The 21,688-nt window shown below is 50.7% G+C and overlaps 1 protein-coding gene across 12 annotated transcripts in view; it reads left to right on the top strand.

Moving 5' to 3' along the window:
• The window catches only part of mapk10 (mitogen-activated protein kinase 10), a 375,236-nt gene that overhangs the window by 100,311 nt on the left and 253,237 nt on the right, over positions 1-21,688 (top strand). For 6 of the 12 annotated variants that reach the window (XM_072496256.1, XM_072496255.1, XM_072496260.1 and 3 more), the window contains one exon: positions 17,506-17,577. In XM_072496256.1, coding sequence (XP_072352357.1) covers positions 17,506-17,577 — 72 coding nt within the window. Of the gene's footprint in view, positions 1-17,505; positions 17,604-21,688 lie in introns of all 12 variants that reach the window. The other 6 variants (XM_072496264.1, XM_072496265.1, XM_072496266.1 and 3 more) reach the window with 2 other exon arrangements.

Here is a 21,688-nt window from a genome sequence, read left to right as displayed (position 1 = left end):
CGACGCCGGACGAATTTCCGCCCTGCCAGCTGGCGGAAACGGCCTTTGTTGCCCCGCCAGCTGGTGCGGAAATGACATATTGGGGCGGCGCATGCGCGGGAGCGTCAGCGGCCGCTGACAGTTTCCCACGCATGCGCAGTGGAGGGAGTCTCTTCCGCCTCAGCCATGGTGGAGACCGTGGCGGAGGCGGAAGGGAAAGAGTGCCCCCACGGCACAGGCCCGCCCGCGGATCGGTGGGCCCCGATCGCGGGCCAGGCCACCGTGGGGGCACCCCCAGGGCCAGATCGCCCCCCAGGACCCCGGAGCCCGCCCACGCCGCCTTGTCCCGCCGGTAAATAGGTACTTTAATTTACGCCGGCGGGACAGGCAATTTATTGGAGGGACTTCGGCCCATCTGGGCCGGAGAATCGAGCGGGTGGGCCCGCCAACCAGCGCGGCCCGATTCCCGCCCCCGCCGAATATCCGGTACCGGAGACTTCGGCAACCGGCGGGGGCGGGATTCACGGCAGCCCCCGGCGATTCTCCAACCCGGCGGGGGGTCGGAGAATGACGCCCCAGAATCTTCACCACATTCGGGGAACGGGCCCTGGAGCCAAGGACAAAATGGTCACCAACGTGGAAGTCGGCACATGCCACAGAGGCGAGGATCCACCGGGCCTCACCTGGAAGGCCTGACACACATGAGTTGTTAATGCCATACAGATTGACCCATCCCTCCCACTGACCATGTATTCATTATCTTACAGGAAATCCTGCCGATGGCGCTGGCCCATCCGGGGTTGCCCCGCCCTACGGTCCCATGAGAACACCTCAGAAGAGAGCTCTGAGGAAGCCACAATAGATGCGTCACAGCTATCATCCCCACCCTCTGCCAGTGCAGAGACATGCACCTCAGTGGGCAACAGTGGTGGTCAGGCTTCTGGGGCACATTCTGGTGTGTACCTCACAGTTGCAGATGCCCCCAGAACCGGTACACATGATCCGTGGGTTGGCATGGAGGACCCGCACACGGTTGCCCCCTCAGCAGAGTCCCCCGCCCAACTCCAAACCTCCTCCTTCCAGCTCCAATATCCCCAATCCTCCAAGGTGGCCCACTCCCACTGGGGCTGTACCCCAACCGGGGTGCACCTCCCACCCCCTCGGTTTCCCCTCATCCCACTCCGTGCATCTATCCCAGTGCCCCTGGGCTCTTTGCCTGTGCGTGAAGATGGCTGCTCGCCTCCTCGGGTCTCTGCAGTAGGCCTCTACCAGGTTCACGTTTTTCAAAAGAAGTACTAGTCGGCGCCAGTGCGATCACTTGATGGGGAAGTCGCTGGATCACGGGAGGCCGTTGGATATGGGGTGGCACTGATTAATTGTATGGAAATAGGATTTAAGTGGTGATTAGTGGTTTCTCGCCACGCTATGATGAATCCCGATTTAGCCTACGGGAGCGGGTCGATAGCATTGCAAATAGTTTGGTGCCCAGCGCAGGTCTCGTTTCTGGCGTCTCCCGCTTTTCACCGGCCTCGTCGCGCTCTCGCTTGAGGGCAACGAGGCCACTGAATCGCACCCAAGATCTTTCCGCCGAGATTCTCATTTTCTGACTCTTGCGGGATTTTGTGCCCACTTCACCATTAACGTGGGCGCAAAATCCCATTCTGAGCCTAGTTGATGCCTTGCACATACTTGGCCCATTCTGGGACCTGGTGCACTCGTGCCCTCCAATTAATAGTAAATGAATTCTAAATGAGGAACTTTCATAAGGAAGTGGTTAAAAAGGACAGAAATGGGTAAGGAACAAAGAAAACTGGGGCAAAATTCTCCGGAAACGGCGCAATGTCCGCGGACTGGCGCCCAAAACGCCACCAATCAGACGGGCATCGCGCCGCCCCAAAGGTGCGGAATGCTCCGCATCTTTGCGGGCCGAGCCCCAACATTGAGGGGCTAGGCTGACGCCGGACGAATTTCCGCCCCGCCAGCTGGCGGAAACGGCCTTTGGTGCCCCACCAGCTGGCGCGGAAATGACTTCTCCGGGCGGCGCATGCGCGGGAGCGTCAGCGGCCGCTGACAGTTTCCCACGCATGCGCAGTGGAGGGAGTCTCTTCCACCTCCGCCATGGTGGAGACCGTGGCGGAGGCGGAAGGGAAAGAGAGCCCCCACAGTACAGGCCTGCCCGCGGATCGGTGGGCCCCAATCGCGGGCCAGGCCACCGTGGGGGCACCCCCCGGGGCCAGGTCGCCCCGCACCCCCCCCAGGACCCCGGAGCCCGCCCACGCCGCCTTGTCCCGCCGGTAAGGTAGGTGATTTAATTTACGCCGGCGGGACAGGCAATCCTTCGGCGGGACTTCGGCCCATCCGGGCCGGAGAATCGAGCGGGGGGGCCCGCCAACCGGCGCGGCGCAATTCCCGCCCCCGCCGAATATCCAGTGCCGGAGACTTCGGCAACCGGCGGGGGCGGGATTCACGCCAGCCCCCGGCGATTCTCCAACCTGGCGGGGGGTCGGAGAATGTCGCCCCTGATGTGAAAAGAGAAAATGGAAATTCTAAAAATGAATGTCGTGCACTCCTAATGAGCAGGTTTGAGGAGGAAAACAGCTTTTGTGTTTGTAATTATCACCTATCATGGAGGAGGCACTGCCCAAGTATTAGCAGTTATAGGGCGCTGCCAGCAGCCCACAGTTTATGTCAGTACTCTATGCTTCAAGCTAATTGTTGTGTATGGGAGAAGGTTTATTGTGCTCCTAGAAAATACTTTAATTACTATTTAAGGTAGATTAACCAGTGCTGACAACGCAAATCAGAAAATGATCAAAATTACTCAATGTTTAACACAAATGTGCAGTAAATTAGCATGTATAAAGCTATACTTAATGGCAGTTTATGCGGCTAATTACTGTTACAATAGGAAATCATGAGAAAGCTCGGCTCCATTTCATTTAGAGAAAGATTTTGCCTTTATATAGTGTCTTACCACATCCCTCATAAACCTCTCAAAACAATCTCAATTAGCGGATTGCTTTGATCTTATGAGGCAGGCAATTTCAGCAGTAATTTTGCACATGACAAGGCCCTGCTAACAGAGACAGTACTAAGTGATTTGTGTTAATCTGTTTTTGGTTGAGGGGCGTATGTTCCCATACTTCATGTTGGCAGAACCCCTGTTGCCATAAGGTCTTGAACTAACATAATGGTGTAGAAATTGGTCTAAAATTTCAAATACAAAGAATAACAGTTTAGCTGTGTGTTGGCCTGTGTCTAATATACACAGGAGCAGGTCGTACCATCAAAGCACATTTTACAGGTTTACTGAGCAGGCCCTTTGTGGATTTGGGGCCTAACACCGGTTAGACGATGCTGTTTAGAAATTAGTCCACAATGAACGAGTCAGATGTGGGACCTGCCACGCTCAGGATTTTTCAGCAGTCTCAGGAGCCACCAACTAGAGGTTGCTAGGAGTTTTTTGAAAAAGATTTTCTGTGGAGCCTGGAGAATCAGGAATGCTCTCCCTGACTGCACAAATTGGCAATCATCCTGTGTTACCTGGTTCGATTTTCTCTCTTGGAATGTAGCAGAAGGCTGCTGCAAGTAGTTAGAATTTCATTTTTGTTGGCTAAGCTGTTTCTGGAGGCACAGTTCGCATCTCACCCTAGACATGTGCATGAGGTGTGAGGCTCAACTCCAGGCTGACCTCGCGGCTCTCTGTTTGGCTGCATGCTCGATCCTTTCGTCATCCCAAGTCTGGATTCAAAAATAGGCGAGGACTAATTTCTGTCCCCTCATTTACATCTGCAATTCTGCAGAGTCCCGCAGCACGGCGTTAGGCTTTGATGAAATGTGCAAGTTCTGGAATGGAATTGAATCTATAGCCTTCCAGGTCATAGGCAAGAGTACGTCCACTGAACCAGTAAGCAAGGCAGGCTTTAAGGTCCAGAAGAAGGGAAGTAGAGATATTTTGCAATTTGGATACTGAACATACTTTGCATTATATCCAACACATGGCCAAAGATGTGCAGGTTAGTAGGATTGACCATGATCAATGCGTGAAATTATAGACATAGGACAGGGGAGTGGGCCTAGGTAGAGTGCTCTTTCAGAGGGTTGATGCAGACTTGATGGGCCAAATGGCCTCCTTCTGCACTGTAGAGATTCTATGGATTCTATCTCTGTACCAGTCCTTTTCATGGATTACACTGGAGGCACAGCTGCCCAGCTGCAGTTTTAAAAGAGGTGAGATGGACAACCAGTCCTCTCCCAGGAGGTATGGGACCAGCTTTCAAGGAAGCTGCATGCTTCTATTTTTTGCAGTTTTTGTGAAACATTTAAACCCTTTCAGCTGGGCTTATTGGCCTTGGGGAAAAGGAGGTGTGAAGGCACTGGGTCAATAAGAGACATGCAGGGCAGCACGGTGGCGCAGTGGTAGCACTGCAGTCTCACGGCGCCGAGGTCGCAGGTTCGATCCCGGCTCTGTGCCACTGTCTGTGTGGAGTTTGCACATTCTCCCCGTGTTTGTGTGGGTTTCGCCCCCACAACCCAAAGATGTGCAGGGTAGGTGGATTGGCCACACTAAATTGCCCCTTAATTGGAAAAAATGAATTGGGTACTCTAAATTAAAAAAAAAATAAGATACATGCAGCACAATTAGAGACACGATGGGTTAAGTTTCTAACTTTCTATGGTTGTAAATTGTGGAACAGGAGGAGCTAATGTGCTGCCACCCTCCACCGTTACCCCCCACTGCAATCAGTGACACCTCCTGATCTCGTCTCTGCAATTTCCATTCTTCCCACAGGGTCTCTGCCACACCTATCATTATCTCTCTTCCACCGACCACAAACTGGCCTCCTTAACATGATCTCCACGCCCCTCAACCACGGTCTCCACCCCTGATCATAGTATTTCCTACCAACCCCTGGTCTCTTCCCCGCTGACCAGGAATTTCCCGGCCCGTCCCCACCTTGATGCACCATGGGAACATTGCCACGTCTCTACCTGCACTCTGCTCCTTTGCTGTGATAGTGCCACTGGCTTCCTGTGTGACAGGCAGGCACCCTATTAATCAGGCTGGCTGCTGGAGGAAACTTGCATTAAACATCAAAAGAAATCTTAGCGATTGAAGAGACAGGCTTTGTAAGACCCTGTACCTTACCTAAAGGTTCATTTGTCTCTACTCAGGATAAAATTGACACAACAACTTTGATTAAGTTTAACCAAGATGATACAGCTTTATTATTTGACACACGGGAACTAAGCAACCAGTACTGTTGCTTAGTGATTTGAAATGAAAATGAAATGAAAATCGCTTATTGTCACAAGTAGGCTTCAAATGAAGTTACTGTGAAAAGCCCCTAGTCGCCACATTCCGGCGCCTGTTCCCGTACCAGCCTCCCCGAACAGGCGCCAGAATGTGGCGACTAGGGGCTTTTCACAGTAACTTCATTTGAAGCCTACTTGTGACAATAAGCGATTTTCATTTCATTTTCATTTCAAATCACTAAGCAACAGTACTGGTTGCTTAGTTCCCGTGTGCCAAGTTCCGTCTCAGTGGTCAATCCAATAATGAAATCCTCCGTGCACATCTTCCGAGAAACTTGCTAAATTGTTCCAACCACTGTAGTCCTGATGTTCTCTTTATATCTTTTTCTGCTACAGCCCTTTGCATCTAAGGGTATAAGAGTATATACCCCATATAAAGTAAAGCTTGTGTTTTTTTAGTCCATTTAGTTGGTTTTCAATTACATCAGTGCTCATCTCCATGCCTTCGCAAATGTTCCTTGGTGGGCCCATTTGAACGTCACACATAAAGTACCATAGCTACCGTGACCCAACTTGTTACCTCTAATGTCATTATCAAACTCAAAACTGCACTTAATGAGGCTTTATTTGTTTATTTTCCCTGTTACGAGCCCTCCTACAGTTTAAGTCATTTAGCAGAGTTTTGCTGATGCTAGCAAAACTTTGACTTGACTACATTGACCATCATGCTTTGTGGTTTGAGCCCACAGTGCAGTGCAGTACAGTTTGTTACATGTCTTCAGTCTTCTTGGGCAGGATTCTCTGTTTCCTGACGCCGATTTCGTAATTGGCGATCGGGTGGGGAATCCCTTTTTACGACGGAATCCGGGGTGGCGCCTGTTTTCGCATGCTCCGCCCCCTCCAAAACGGTGGCACGCGGCGCACGCCGTTGGGACGGCCTCAGAGCGTTGCCTGAAGGCCCTCCCCCGATGCTCTGCCCCCGATGGGCCGAGTTCCCGACTGCGCGGTTGACTCATGGTCTCAGCGGTCAGAAACCCGGCATGGCGGCTGCGGACTGTCCAGCACCATCACAGTCGGGCGGGAGCCAAGCTGCTGGCCGGGAGAGCTTCGGCGAGGGCTGGGGAGACTGGTGGGGGATGGTGAGGGGGTCTCCAGGGGGGCACTATTGGGCAGGTTGGGTCCACGCACGGCCGGCGCCATGTTGTTGTCCGATGCGACCATTGCAGGTCGTCGCCGTGCGCATGAGTGGCCATGGACCCAGCAATTCTCCGGCCGTTTATTTCGTGGAGACCGGGCATTTTATATGGCGTAGCTGCTAGCCCCTCACTGGTCCTGGGATCGGTGCTGGGGCCGCGCTGATTTTTCCCACATAAAACGCCACGGATCCTCCGGGCATAGCCCCAAAATTGGAGAATCCAGCCTCCTATCTTTTATCCTGATGTTCCATGTTACTTCCATGAAACAGACTCCACACACACAGGGGTGACACCATAACTGGTTTACTTTGATTACTATAAAGAAATAAGGAAATGGTCACAAAGTGAGGTTCCCTGGCCTACTATGTGTTTCTCCGCAGCAATTGGCCGGCAGCAGAGTCTTCTAGTCCCACTGCTGTCAATGGGATTTCTCATTGAATCTATCCCCCCGGTTTCCCGGCCGGGGTGGAGGGGGGAGGGGTGTGCTGTCGGTGGGACCAGAAGCAGGATATGTGGAGATGAATTCCACTTGCAGCAAAAGGAAAGTAAATCATGAAAGGAAAGCTATGAAAAATGAAAGTGCGGAAGATTGCAAAGGAGACAGGAAAGAAAGTCAATCATGGCTGCATTGGATTTTGTCACGTTATGAGTCATGCCAGTATCTGGGTCGCACATGAAGTGCCAGAACCTCAAAAGCTACAGACCAGATGCTGGGAGGTGGGATTTGAATGGACAGCTCATTTTATCAGTAGGCATGGACACAATGGGCTGAATTGCCTCTTTCTGTGCCGTAACCTTTCTGTGGTTCGATGATAAATCTGCTGACTTCACTCCACAGCTGTGTCCAAGAGCAGCATTTTCCTGTGGGCTTCTGGACCCTGCCAGTGGGACAAATTGGGGGTCTGGAGCCTATGCTGGCTGGGAACGAGACTGGCGTCAATCTTCCCGCAGGTGACCTCCTAATTAGCTTACTCCCTACATGCTGTCCTATTAAAGATGGGGTGTAGACTCCCGATGCCGCTGGCCCAGTCAGATGGCCTTGGTCAGTTCCTCAGTGCAGCTGAAGTGATTCAGAGACCACAAAGATGCCTCAAATGAAGACACCCTTGGAGGATTAAATGGGGATTTCCGACGGGTCAAACCAGGAAGTCCCACTGAGAGAAAGGGAAGTCCCTCTGGCAGAATTGTTTGAACCATGCATGTGTCCTTTCATATTGATGACCCCCTCTTTGGGACTGGAAGGTTTGGCTTTGATGGCCTCCCAGCCTGCTGCAAGGAGCTTGCTCCATGGAACCCCACATGAATAGAAAGAGTGAAAATTGGCTACCTGTTTGCATTCAGCCCAGCCGACTTACACAGTGATGGGAATGTGTTGGGGAGCCATCCCAACATGGCTACTCCCATTTTCCCAACACTCCTGGCACTACAGGGCCAAGAAAATTCAGTCCAAGTGTGAGAAAAGGGCAATAAAGGTAGGAACAAAACATTGCCCAAACAGCACATGTCTCGCACTAACCAAGATCATATAAGTCATTGTAAATATCCAGATTGTTAATGTTTTGCACCAAGGAAAGAAATGGTGTAGATTTTTAGTTTGTTACCCAAAAGTAAAACTGCTGTTGCCAAATGGTCACCTATTGTGGAACATAATCAATTTTAATTTCTATTCATTTTGATGGAAATGAAAATGAAACAGTCTCTATAATGGGCGAATAATCGGGAAGCAATACCAGTTTTAAACCTGAGCGCCAATTTGAAAATCTACCCCAAGGTATTTTTAAGAAGCTCAGATTTTAAGACCATAAGACATAGGAGCCGAAGTAAGGCCATTCGGCCCATCGAGTCCACTCCACCATTCAATCATGGCTGATTTCAACTCCATTTACCCGCTCTCTCTCCATAGCCCTTAATTCCTCGAGAAATCAAGAATTTATCAACTTATGTCTGAAAGACACTCAACGTCCCGGCCTCCACCGCCCTCTGTGGCAATGAATTCCACAGACCCACCACTCTCTGGCTGAAGAAATTTCTCCTCATCTCTGTTCTAAAGTGACTCCCTTTTATTCTAAGGCTGTGCCCCCGGGTCCTAGTCTCCCCTGCTAATGGAAACAACTTCCCTACGTCCACCCTATCTAAGCCATTCATTATCTTGTAAGTTTCTATTAGATCTCCCCTCAACCTCCTAAACTCCAATGAATATAATCCCAGGATCCTCAGACGTTCATCGTATGTTAGGCCTACCATTCCTGGGATCATCCGTGTGAATCTCCGCTGGACCCGCTCCAGTGCCAGTATGTCCTTCCTGAGGTGTGGGGCCCAAAATTGCTCACAGTATTCTAAATGGGGCCTAACTAATGCTTTATAAAGCTTCAGAAGTACATCCCTGCTTTTATATTCCAAGCCTCTTGAGATAAATGACAACATTGCATTTGCTTTCTTAATTATGGACTCAACCTGCAAGTTTACCTTTAGAGAATTTTGTCAATGCTTTAACTCTGGAAGACAATGGCAGCAATGTTTTCATAACATTTGAAGATAATGTGAATAGCCCTTCAGCGAAGTGATAGAATATGTTAAAATAGTGAGAACATTTTATTTAAAGAATCTTGGCCACCTGCTGGGCGTCGTCCATCACCTCACGCTGCCTTATTTTACCTCGGACCAGCTCGCTTTCCTTCTGCTTCCTTATTTTTAATTGCTTTATTTCATCGGCAGAACAATTTACGAAAGCACAGAATAAGCAAGTTTCTTCCACATCTACAGACATCTCAAATTTATGTTGTGTCATTAATGGAGCAAGCATTACACAGTCTTTCACAGAGCATGATCAGACAAACTTTGACACTGAGGCATTTTAGGAGATATTAAGACGGGTGATTAAAAGCTTGGTCAGTGAGGCAGATTTTCATGGTTGTCTTAAAGGATAGTAAGAAGTCTTAAAACACCAGGTTAAAGTCCAACAGGTTTGTTTCAAATCACTAGCTTTCAGAGCTACCAACTGTCCTGGTTTGAGACAATTCACATCTCTTTAACCTGGGATTACCTCTCTCTCTGGATCTGTAGAGACTTAATTACCTGCAAATGCTCACATTCAAAGTATCGTCTTGCATCTTTGACTTTGCTATACATATGTTTCTGGAACCTCCCTTTTTATTCACCTGAGGAAGGAGCAGTGCTCCAAAAGCCAGTGATTTGAAACAAACCTGTTGGACTTCGACCTGGTGTTGTAAAACGTCTTACTGTGCTCCCCCAGTCCAACGCCAGCATCTCCACATCCTGTCTTAAAGGATGGGAGAGATTTAACAGGCAGTGAGGTTTCGGAGTCACTTCTAAAGCTGCAGAAGTCATGTCCGCCAGCGAAGGGGGAATGGAAATTGGGGCCTGGATTTCCTGTTTGGAGATGGGAAATAGGAGCCGAGTCGGTTTTGGTGTCAGAATCTCACCTCCAGTGACAGTGACAGTGGACTAGTCCATATTTATGAACTCAACGACCAATTTAAATGAGTATGCCACCACCATCACAGACTTAATCAGCAAATGTGTGGGCGACTGCGTGCCAAAGAAAGCAGTACGTACGTTCCCCAACCGGAAACCCTGGCTCAATCGCGAGATTGACTCTCTACTGAAGGACCGGTCTGAGGTGTTCAAGTCAGGCGACCCTGACCTACACAAGAAATCTAGGTACGACTTCTGCAAAGCCATCCAAGATGCCAAGAGAGAATATCAGACCAAGCTAGAGTCACTGACTAGCGTTACAGTTCTTGGCGTGTGTGGCAAGGCCTAAACAACATAATGGGCTACAAAGTGAAGCCGCGCAGTATCTTCAGCAGCAGCGCCTCCCCGATGAACTCAATGCATTCTATGCTCAGTTTGAGCAGGAAACCAACGATCCGCTGTCGAGTGCCCCAGCAGCCCATAACACAGCCATACCCACCACCACAGTTTCCGAAGTCAGATCGGCCTTCCTGAAAGTGAACCTTCGGAAGGCGGCAGGTGCGGACGGGATCCCTGGCCGTGCACTAAGAGCTTGCGCAGACCAGCTGGCAGATGTGTTTGCGGACATCTTTAACCTGTCCCTACTCTGCTCTGAGGTCCCCACCTGCTTCAAGAAGACCACCATCATACCAGTGCCAAAGAAAAACCAGGCAACATGCCTCAATGACTACCGTCCGGTGGTCCTGACTTCAGTCGTAATGAAGTGCTTCGAAAGGTTGGTCATGAAACGCATCACCTCCATATTCCCAGAATGCCTTGATCCACTGCAATTCGCATACCGCCGCAACCGGTCCACAGCAAATGCCATCCCCCTGGCCCTACACTCATCCCTAGAGCATCTCGACAACATGGACTCCTACATCAGACTCCTATTTATTGACTACAGCTCCACCTTCAACACTATAATCCCAGGCAAGCTCATATCAAAGCTCCAAAACCTAGAACTTGGCTCCCCACTCTGCAACTGGATCCTCGACTTTCTAACCTACAGAACACAATCAGTAAGAATAAACAACAACACCTCCTCCACAATAGTACTCAATACCGGGGCCCTGCAAGGCTGCGTATTTAGCCCCCCACTATACTCCCAGTACACACACGACTGCGTGGCAAAATTTGGTTCCAACTCCATCTACAAGTTTGCTGACGATACGAACATAGTGGGCCGGATCTTGAATAACGATGAGTCCGAATACAGGAAGGAGATTGAGAACCTAGTGAAGTGGTGCAGAGACAACAATCTACCCCTCAATGCCAGTTAAACTAAAGAGCTGGTCATTGACTTCAGAAAGCAAAGTACTGTACACACCCCTGTCAGTATCAACGCGGCCGAGGTGGAGATGGTTAGCAGTTAAAAATTCCTAGGGGTGCACATCTCCAAAAGTCTGTCCTGGTCCACCCACGTCGACGCTATCACCAAGAAAGCACAACAGCGCCTATACTTCCTCAGGAAACTAAGGAAATTCGGCATGTCCACATTAACTCTTGCCAACTTTTTTTCTTTTTTTTTGTTATTTTTTTATAAATTTGAAGTACCCAATTCATTTTTCCAATTAAGGGGTAATTTAGTGTGGCCAATCCACCTACCCTGCACATCTTTGGGTTGTGGGGGTGAAACCGACGCAGATACGGGGAGAATGTGCAAACACCACACGGACAGTGACCCAGAACCGGGATCGAACCTGGGACCTCGGTGCCGTGAGGCTGCAGTGCTACCCACTGCGCCACCGTGCTGCCCTACTCTTGCCAACTTTTACAGATGCACTATAGAAAGCATCCTATCTGGCTTTATCACAGCCTGGTATGGCAACTGCTCGGCCCAAGACCGCAAGCAGAGAGTCGTGAACACCGCCCAGTCCATCACACGAACCTGCCTCCCATCCATTGACTCCATCTACACCTCCCGCTGCCTGGGGAAAGCGGGCAGCATAATCAAAGACCCCTCCCACCCGGCCTACTCACCCTTCCAACTTCTTCCATCGGGCAGGAGATACAAAAGTCTGAGAACACGCACGAACAAAGTCAAAAACAGCTTCTTCCCCACTGTTATCAGACTCCTAAAGGATCCTCTTATGGACTGACCTCATTAACACTACACCCCTGTATGCTTCACCCGATGCCGGTGTTATCTAGTTACATTGTGTACCTTGTGTTGCCCTATTATGTATTTTCTTTTATTTTCTTTTCTTTTCATGTACTTAATGATCTGTTGAGCTGCTGCAGAAAAATACTTTTCACTCTACCTTGGCATGTGGCAATAATCCAATCCAATCCAGTGGGAAGCTCTGACCTCTCAAACAAACCAATTAGGGTCTGTTTTCACTGCAATCTCCACCCCCCCCCTCCGCACCCGCCCTCTGACCCCACCGCCCTGTAAATATTGGGGCAGTGGGTTCCAACTGGCCGATATTTAATTGGAGGAAATATTGAGTTCATGGAACAACTGCAGCAGTTTGCCAGCTAAAACGAGGGAAGAAATGTTTTGTTTGATGGTTTTCACCATTTGACCCTCGAGTTATCTAGGGCCACAGAACAAAAATTTAAATAAAGTTAATATAAACATCCAATGGTCTTTCCCATTGTTAGAGATTAGAATTCAGGATGCTTACTACATGAGCAAATTAATGGCTGGATTTCTCCTACAATCCCATCCCAAATGAGACCACATTCCAATGGAAATGGTGGGAAAACAGGAACTCTCTGGTTTCCAACTTTTGTTCACACCCTTTCCTGTGGAACTGGTTGCTGCCTTCCATGAAACAAATACCAGAGTGACCTGGGTTCCCAATGGATTTATTTCCTAACTGCCTGACCTACTCCTGATCCCTGGACCATGCCATGAAAGCTGGTAGTTGACCGAAGGGAGTGATGAAAATTATCTAGACCTCTCTTAATGTAGAGAGTTCACAGTGATGTCCCTTTAATTCCTCTATGTGGACTTCCGAATGTACTTTTTTATAGCATCCTGTAGCAGCTGAGGCCCACAAAAACTGTCACAATGTTGTTGTTTGGTCACTTTAACTGGTGTGGGAGAGATCTTCTGATGCTGCTGCTTGGTCCCCTGCTGCAACTAAATCCTACAGGGATGCTAGCCGTTCGGATGTTTCTATCTAAGGACCTCTGCTAAAGCCTAGTTGGGCTTTTCCGTGGGTGGGGGAGTAGTTCCTGGTGTTGGGATGGCCAGCTGGTACCTGAATGTGGGCTGTGATTGGCTGATAGCTGGTCTCAGACATAGGGAATGTCAGGTGGTCACCGAGCCCAGGCCGTGATTGGCTGGCAGAAGGTCCTGCCCTCTGCTGCCAGAATGCTTTGTTTTTCTTCTGGGAGATTGAAGCCGACTCCAGGAATCGCTCAGGACCTCCTGAGTAATGAATTCTAGCATTTTCCCAAAGACAGTTGTGGTCTATAGTTCCCTGCTTTCTGTCTCTCTTCCTTTCTTGAATAGTGGTATTACATTTACAGTTTTACAATCCTGGTGAACTTTGAAAGATTACAACCAATGCATCCACAATCTCTGTAGTCTCTTTATCAACCCACACCCCCACCCTCCGGGAGGCCTCTGGGACCACGCCCTTAGCCCCCCTCCACCTGATAAGGTCCCCACTGGGCCTGATTCCTGGCAGTGCCAACCTGGCACATGGGAAACCTGGTACAGCCCTCCTGGTACCCCAACTATGCCCCTGCAAGCCTGGCAGTGCCATCCTGTTAGTGCCAGGACAGAACTGCCAAGATGCCAGGCTGGCATTGTCAAGGTGTCAGGGTGCTGGAGGGAGTGTCACCCTGCCCTGTCCCCGACCACCGGGGGTCTCTAATGGGAGTGCCCCGTAGATGCCATTACGACTGGTCCACGTTTGTGGACACCAGTACTAAACGATTCACTGGCGAGCTCTCCCGGGAGTGGCTATTAGGTTCCGGGTACTGAGAGAAACCCGCGAACGCATATTTAAAAGAACCTAATGGCTCATTTGTTAAATCTCGCGAGGTGCTTTGAGGGTCGCAAATCTCTCGAGAGGCCTCTGTCCTGACAGCAAGTCGGGCACGACGAGGCCGCTGAATCATGCCCATAATTTATTGTCAAAGTCTTTGGCACTTTCTGTATTCATTTTAGGAGATTTATTTCAGGTGTCCGCAAAAAAATAATCAATGTTATTTCCAGTATCAAATATAAAAAAGCCGTGCTGATCCTGAGTTTAATCACTCGTGAATTAGGTTTGAAAGTGCAATCTTTGCAGCCTAACTCAGCAATAACTGTTAATTAAATAATGCTGAGAAGTACCTCGACATTTTCCAAGAATTTGCTCTGTCGCAGCAGTTAAATAGCTATACGCACCTGTTACCTGCTGGATCACATATGGCACAATGTGGGACGCTATTATTGAGATCACACAATGAAAGCAAATTAAAACTATGTACTGAGTTCCCTACATCACTCCCTTTTAATAGTATTGCCTGGTTTAACCTTTTCCATAGATTTTAGATTAAATATGTGTTTCAAACATCTCATAAAAGCACAACATATTTCACTCCAATCTAATTCACTCCTAAAATATTCATCTGGGCCTTGGGGAGAAATAAAACAGAACAGTTTGATACACCTTCTATTGGCATTGCCGCATCGTATCAGATCTTCATTCAAATTTGTAAACTGGAAATGTGAATTGAAATAGGAACATAGGAGGGCAGCATGGTGGCGCAGTGGTTAGCTCCACTGCCTCACGACACCAAGGTCCCAGGTTCGAACCCGGCTCTGGGTCACTGTCCGTGTGGAGTTTGCACATTCTCCCCGGGTTTGCGTGGGTTTCGCCCCCACAACCCAAAGATGTGCAGGGTAGGTGGATTGGTCATGCTAAATTGCTCCATAATTGGAAAAAATTAATTGGGTACTCTAAATTTTTTTAAAAAATGAATAGGAACTAGGAGCATAAGTAGGCAATTCAGCATCTCCAGCATGCTGCGCCATTCAATCAAATCATGGCTGATCTCTTCCTGGTCTCAAACCCACCTCCCTACCTGTTCCCCATATTCCTTTAACCCATTTTTAAAAATCAGTAATGTGGAAGAAACAGAACTTCTGGAGAGTAAGTAAGATTTTGTCAGCTTGCTTCTTTGATTTTATCCTGTACTCATCAAGGTGAAGGGCTTCAACTATTAGATTCATAGAATCCCTACAGTGCAAAAGGAAGCTATTCGGGCCATCGGGACTGCACCAATCCATGTCCCACCCTATCCCTCCAACCCCATAACCTAACCTTCACATCCCTGGACACTAAGGAGCAATTTAGCATGGCCAATCCACCTACATCTTTGGACTCTGGGAGGAAGCGGGAGCACCTGGAGGAAACCCACGCAGTCACGGGGAGAACGTATAAACACCACACGGACAGTGACCCAAGGCCGGTAGTGAACCCGCGTCCCTGGCACTGTGAGGTAGCAGTGCTAACCACTGTGCCATCGTGCCGCCCAATTCTGAGATCAGGTGAAATCAGCTGACGGTAAAGTTCTCACTGCCCTGGTTCAATGATTTAAACCTTAAACAAACCTGATTATAACAGCATGGCAAATGACTCATGACATTGTCTCTCCTCATCTGCTTGTTCAATCTACTTCTAGTGTGCAGAGAAGGTATTCTGCCCGTTTCTGTTTTTAAATGTGCCCAAACCATTGCAGCCAACATTCTAGGAAGATGAACGTTGTTTCTGGTCCAAACCAAGATGCTATATTATTATAAAAGAAGCATAGAATCATGGAATTCTGGCAATGCTGAAGGAGGCTATTCAGCCCATTGAGTCTGCACCGACCCTCTGAAAGAGCACCTCTACCTAGCCCGCCCTATCCCCGTAACCCCACCTAACCTACACATCCTTGGACACTAAGGGGCAACTTACCCGCACATCTATGGACTGTGGGCGGAAACCAGAGCACCTGGAGGAAACCCACACAGACACGGGGAGAAAGTGCAAACTCCACACAAACAGTCACCCGAGGCCAGAATTGAACCCGGGCCCCTGGAGCTGTGAGGGAGCTGTGCTAACCACTGTGCCATCACGCTGCCCCTATCATAGCTCCTGTGATAATGAAATCAGCCCTTGCCAACCTACTGTGGAACCTGGTCAACTTTCACAGTTGGGTTGACTAATGATGAGTAACCATCATTCATCAGGACTTTTTGCATTCGAGGTGTGAGAAAAACTTTCAGAAGCTTCATCATATATTTTGAGTTTTTAAACTGGATATTTTCACAGTCTGAGCATCATCAGCCACTTCCATAAATAAAAATTGCATCCTTATAGTTGGGCTGAATCCATTTCTGCCCAGTATCTAGATAAACAATAACATGATCCAGGGATTAGAACAAAGAACCTCTGCTCTGTACACTGGCTAATGGAATGTATCACAAGACACACCTAGTTTCCTCTCTGGACAGAGCAGTTGGTTTTCCTAGCAATTCAAGCCTATAGCCCCTAACCATATGATTGCTTACTATTACTTCAGGCCTGTCTGATCCCATTTATCAGAACGATATAAAACTTCAGGAACATCGGGCAGGAATAGGCCATCAGCCCACCGAGCTTGCTCCACCATTCAATACGATCATAGCCGATCATCCACTTAAATGCCTTTTTCCCCCACAGTATCCCCATTTCAAACCAGCTGTTGACTGTATATTACAAGTATGTAATATGCTTTATGCAGTCTGCTTTTTTGCTCTCTGTGCCTCTCACAGAAGTAAGGTGAAGAAGCTACCAATCACAGAAGGATCTAGCCCCTTTCTTCAAAAGCACTCAAATTGCTATCAAAGTCATCACCCGGGATTAAGTCTATTCTTTCATGGGCCATTAGGAGGCTCGTTGGGATCATCTTACACTGTCCCTTCCTCCTCCATATTGTTCAAATCAAGTACATTTTAGGGAAACCAGGCATGCTGCTGTGGGCGGACTCCGCACAGTGAACCAAGTCGGGAATCAAACCTGGGACCCTGGAGCTGTGAAGCAATTGTGCTAACCACCGTGCTTCCCTTAAATGTATCAAATGTATTTGATTGTATCAAATGCTTTTGAATATATATTTTAAAAGTATTTGCTTAATACTGTCAAGTGCTGTCTAAAATATGGCACATTCTCAGCCACCAATTTAGCAAATCATGGATCAAGCTCCAACCCAGTATTTTTTAAAGAATCTTACAGCATCACTCAAGTCTCCATCTGATATGTAAAGTACTGTCCGAAACATTTCAATGAGATGAAGTAACTTCTTCCTAAATTGGTCTTGATACACAGAAATCGTTGGCTGGTTTTGATTAAATTGGAAAGGTAACCCAATATTGATGGATGAGCACAAGAAAGTATATACTGCCCATTTTAACAGAATGATTGTAGTAGGGGCAAAATACATTGTTTTGGGTAATTACTGTCAAGTAATTTAAGAGCCCAGCGCAAACATTGAAAATGTCAATATGGTAGAAATCGACATTGAATTTATTATACACTTCAGACTTAAATTAGCTTATTTAATTCAGAGAAGATGGATTAAATGTGAAAATTGAACTTGCAACTATATTTGCATTTTTATTTCCCTGCAGGTATTTATGAGCCGACATTTCTTGTACTACTGCAGTGAACCTATACTGGATGTGAAGATTGCGTTTTGTCAGGTGTGTGTTCCTTACAGGTAAACAAGGTACAGTATTTGTTGAATCATATTTCCATTTCATTTATGTCCGTTTTGTGATGCATGATTCAAACTGATGTCTGCTGTCATCTCTAAAATCAAGCATTTTTTAAATAAATGTTCTTAATTGGGTTTTTGAACAAAGTATATGTACACAGAATGAAAAACATATATATATATAGAGAGAGAGAACAGAATAGCACACACAAAAAAATAAATAAAATAAAACAACTGGTCGGGTTTTATGCACAAGCTCAACAATGGCAACTCTGTACAATTGGCAATATTATTTTTAACACATAAGTAGGCATCTGGTTGTGGGGGATGGGGAAACTGGGGAGGTGCATTTACATTTGGGTGCCGGAGAAACAATTACAGAGGGCAATATGCGAATGGATCTGGTGTTGGTGTTGTCTCTAAAATCAAGCATAACCTTGCCCTTTCTGTTTCACTGTCGGTTCAGAGGCTTATAATGTTGCAAAGAATAACATTGAGGCTGAGGATTGGAGTGTTTTAGAAAGCAGCAAAGGGTGACCAAAATGCTGGAAAAATAATAAAATGAGAGTAAACTAGCCAGGGTTATGAACCTGGGGCGAGATTCTCCGACCCCCCACCGGGTCGGAGAATCGCCGGGGGCTGGCGTGAATCCCGCCCCCGCTGGTTGCCGAAGTCTCCACCACCGGATATTCGGCGGGGGCGGGAATCGGGCCGCGCCGGTTGGCGGCACCCCCGCTCGATTCTCCGGCCTGGACGGGCCGGAGTCCCGCCGCTAAAATGCCTGTCCCGCCGTCGTAAATTAAACCACCTACCTTACCGGCGGGACAAGGAGGCGCGGGCGGGCTCCGGGGTCCTGGGGGGGGCGCGGGGCGATTTGGCCCCGGGGGGTGCCCCCACGGTGGCCTGGCCCGCGATCGGGGCCCACCGATCCGCGGGCAGGCCTGTGCCGTGGGGGCACTCTTTCCCTTCCGCCTCCGCCACGGTCTCCACCATGGCGGAGGCGGAAGAGACTCCCTCCACTGCGCATGCGCCGGAATGCCGTCAGCGGCCGCTGACGCTCCTACGCATCCGCCGCCCGGAGATGTCATTTCCGCGCCAGCTGGCGGGGCACCAAAGGCCTTTTCCGCCATCTGGCGGGGCGGAAATTCGTCTGGCGCTGACCTAGCCCCTCAATGTTGGGGCTCGGTCCCCAAAGATGCGGAGCATTCCGCACCTTTGGGGCGGCGCGATGCCCGTCTGATTTGCGCCGTTTTGGGCGCCAGTCGGTGGACATCGCACCGTTTCCGGAGAATTTCGCCCCTGATTTTAAAAGCTTTAAAGAATATAGGGGGCGATTCTCCAATCCGCGGACTAAGTGCCCGCGCCGTCGTGAACGCCGTCGCATTTCACGACGGCGCAAACGGGCCCCCGCCGCGACTAATTCACTGGCTGAGAAGGGGCCAGCAGCAGTGCCGCGAGAAACGTGGTGGGCGGTGCGCAGGAACAGCGGTGTCATCGCGCGGCGCCACGATGATGGCGCGCTACATATAAGGAATTGCGCGGGACGCACAGACACACCAGGGTCCAACATGGAAGAGCCGGGTTGCGCCGCAGCCCGCTTCTGGGACAGCGACCTGGAGGCACTTTTCGAGGCAGTGGAGGAGCGCAGGGCCATCCTCTATCCCCGACGTGGACACCGGCAGCCAAGCAGCACCGTGAGGTGTGGATGGCGAGAGGTGGGCGCTGCGGTCAGCGTTGTGGGGCACATCCCCCGCACGGGAGAACAGTGCAGGAAGAAGCTGCACAACTTCACGAGGGCAACGAGGGTAAGTGCTCTGACACTCCCCCCGGGCAACACCTCGCCCTCTTGCCCACGCCTGGGGGGAGGAGGGGGGGGCGCTGGGGTCCCACGTTGCACCTGGGACACACGTGGAACCCCCACCCCTCCCAGTGGGCAGGTGCCATGGCGTGGGTCGTAGTATCCCCACCTTGTGATAATGTTGCGTTCATGTGTGCGTCCTGCCAATGTCCGCCTAACCCTGTGCTTCATCTCCTTACCTCCCCCTCCAAGGGCAAGACAGCTCACAATTACAGGGAGCGTGCAAGAACCGGAGGGCGATCTCCTCAGCTGCATCCCCTGACCTAATATGAGCAAAGGGCACTGGACCTCGCTGGGGGAGCCGCCAGCCGGGAGGTAGCACCGTGCCAGGTCGGAGGTGTAGCTCCAAGTGAGAATGCATGCAGTCCGTCATCCCATCAGTGCCCCGCTCACCCCCCCTCACACCCCACCGCCTGACACTGCACCACCCTCACAGTCCACACCCTCACACCCCACCGCCTGACACTGCACCACCCTCACAGTCCACACCCTCACACCCCACCGCCTGACACTGCACCACCCCCACAGTCCACACCCTCACACCCCACCGCCTGACACTGCACCACCCCCACAGTCCACACCCTCACACCCCACCGCCTGACACTGCACCACCCCCACAGTCCACACCCTCCCAACCCCCCCCCCCCCCCCCCCCCCCCCCAACCCCTCACTTACGACCACGCAAGACGAACAAAACCTGCCTTAATGTGTTATCCAGGGTCACACGAGCACCGCCGTGGAACTGCCCGTTCACCACGCCACCGTACAGCCCCAACCTGGCCACAGTGTCGAACCGGACAGACGGGAAGGACCACGGGCAGCAGGGCCATTCTCTGAGGCCGGGCCATCGAGGCGTGATGCACAGAGGACAGACAGAGACGTCAGGACGGACGATAATGACTCTTATGACAGTGAGACGGACGAGGAGGGGCAGCGATCCCGGACAGTGACGCACAGAGGACGTTGCGACATTCGAGGCACAGGGGCACGGCACCTGGCATGGGCCGTGGGCTGAATGCACCGGGCCACGGTTCCACACAGGAGACAAAGCTGGGGACAGAGGAGGACCTGGTGGCCGCGGCACTGCTGTCACCCACACCCTCCAACATCGCAGATACACTCACCTCGGTTGGGCAAGTTAGTGATGAGGCTTCTGGGACACAGACTGGTGCGCACCACACAGCCGAACCGGTACAGCAGGTGGAGGTAGGAGCAGCCGAGGGGCTGGACGGTCGGAGGGCAGGCCAGGCCCAGCACCCAGCCGCTGCCCAGATGGCTCCTGGTTTCCTGGGCATTCCAGGCCCACCCACAGACCCGATGCAATCGCCACCCCAGGGACCAGACGACGGGATGACGGCTGTCTTCCGGCAACTGCAGACACAGCTGGAGGAGTCCATCCGCGTCCAGGAGCAGGGAGTGGTGCCAATCATGGCTGCAGGCCGACACCGCAAGGGGGTAACGGTTTTGGGCATGGGTCAGGTTCTTCAGGGCGTGGGGCTTAGGGTGCACGCATCATCTGTGACCCACGACAGGGCTGCCCTCTCACAGGCAGCTATGCTCCAGAGCCACATGGACACTGCCGCCGTGCTCCGGGGTCTGGCCCAATCCCAGCAGGCCATGGCTCTGTTCCAGCAGGCCATCGCTGAGAGCATCGGCGGCCTTGTCCATGTGATGGACGGCGTCGCCCAGACCCAGCGGGAGGTTGTGTTGTCCCTGACAGGGATGTCGCACTCCCTCAGCTCCATCGCCGGGAACGTTCAGACCCTGGTCGATTCCACAGCGGCCTCCAGGACTGGCAGCGCCAGGTGTCGGTGGTACAACGGGGCTTGCCTCGGCGTGCACCACCGTCCCTTAGAGAGGCCCGGGGGCCAATTGGCTCCCCGAGGGAGGAGGAGGTCCTGGTGCCTGTCCCGGTTACACCAGCAAGGGAGGGACCAGAACACTCGCACTTCCCCCATCCTGTCCCTGGTGTATCTGGCGGGCAGAGGAGGGTGGCATCACGCCATCCAGCACACCTGCCGAGAAGCCTGGCCCATCCAGGCTGGGCCGCCCCAGGAAGCGCGCGCCGACGGGGAGCCACGTTGAAGGGCAGGATTCTCAGCAGTCCGCCTCCACTCTTGATATACTGTCTGGGGAGACACCTAGACGTAGTGGTAGGGCCCGTAAGGCCAAAACGTTAGACACGTAGTAAATTGGCAAGGGCGCAGGGCACGGATTAGTCATAGGGGCTAGGGCACGT

Source organism: Scyliorhinus torazame, chromosome 3 (assembly GCF_047496885.1).
Source record: "Scyliorhinus torazame isolate Kashiwa2021f chromosome 3, sScyTor2.1, whole genome shotgun sequence".
NCBI classification, from domain to species: domain Eukaryota; kingdom Metazoa; phylum Chordata; class Chondrichthyes; order Carcharhiniformes; family Scyliorhinidae; genus Scyliorhinus; species Scyliorhinus torazame.
Note: the sequence above shows the minus strand (reverse complement) of the source record. Positions and strands in the feature narration are given on the sequence as shown.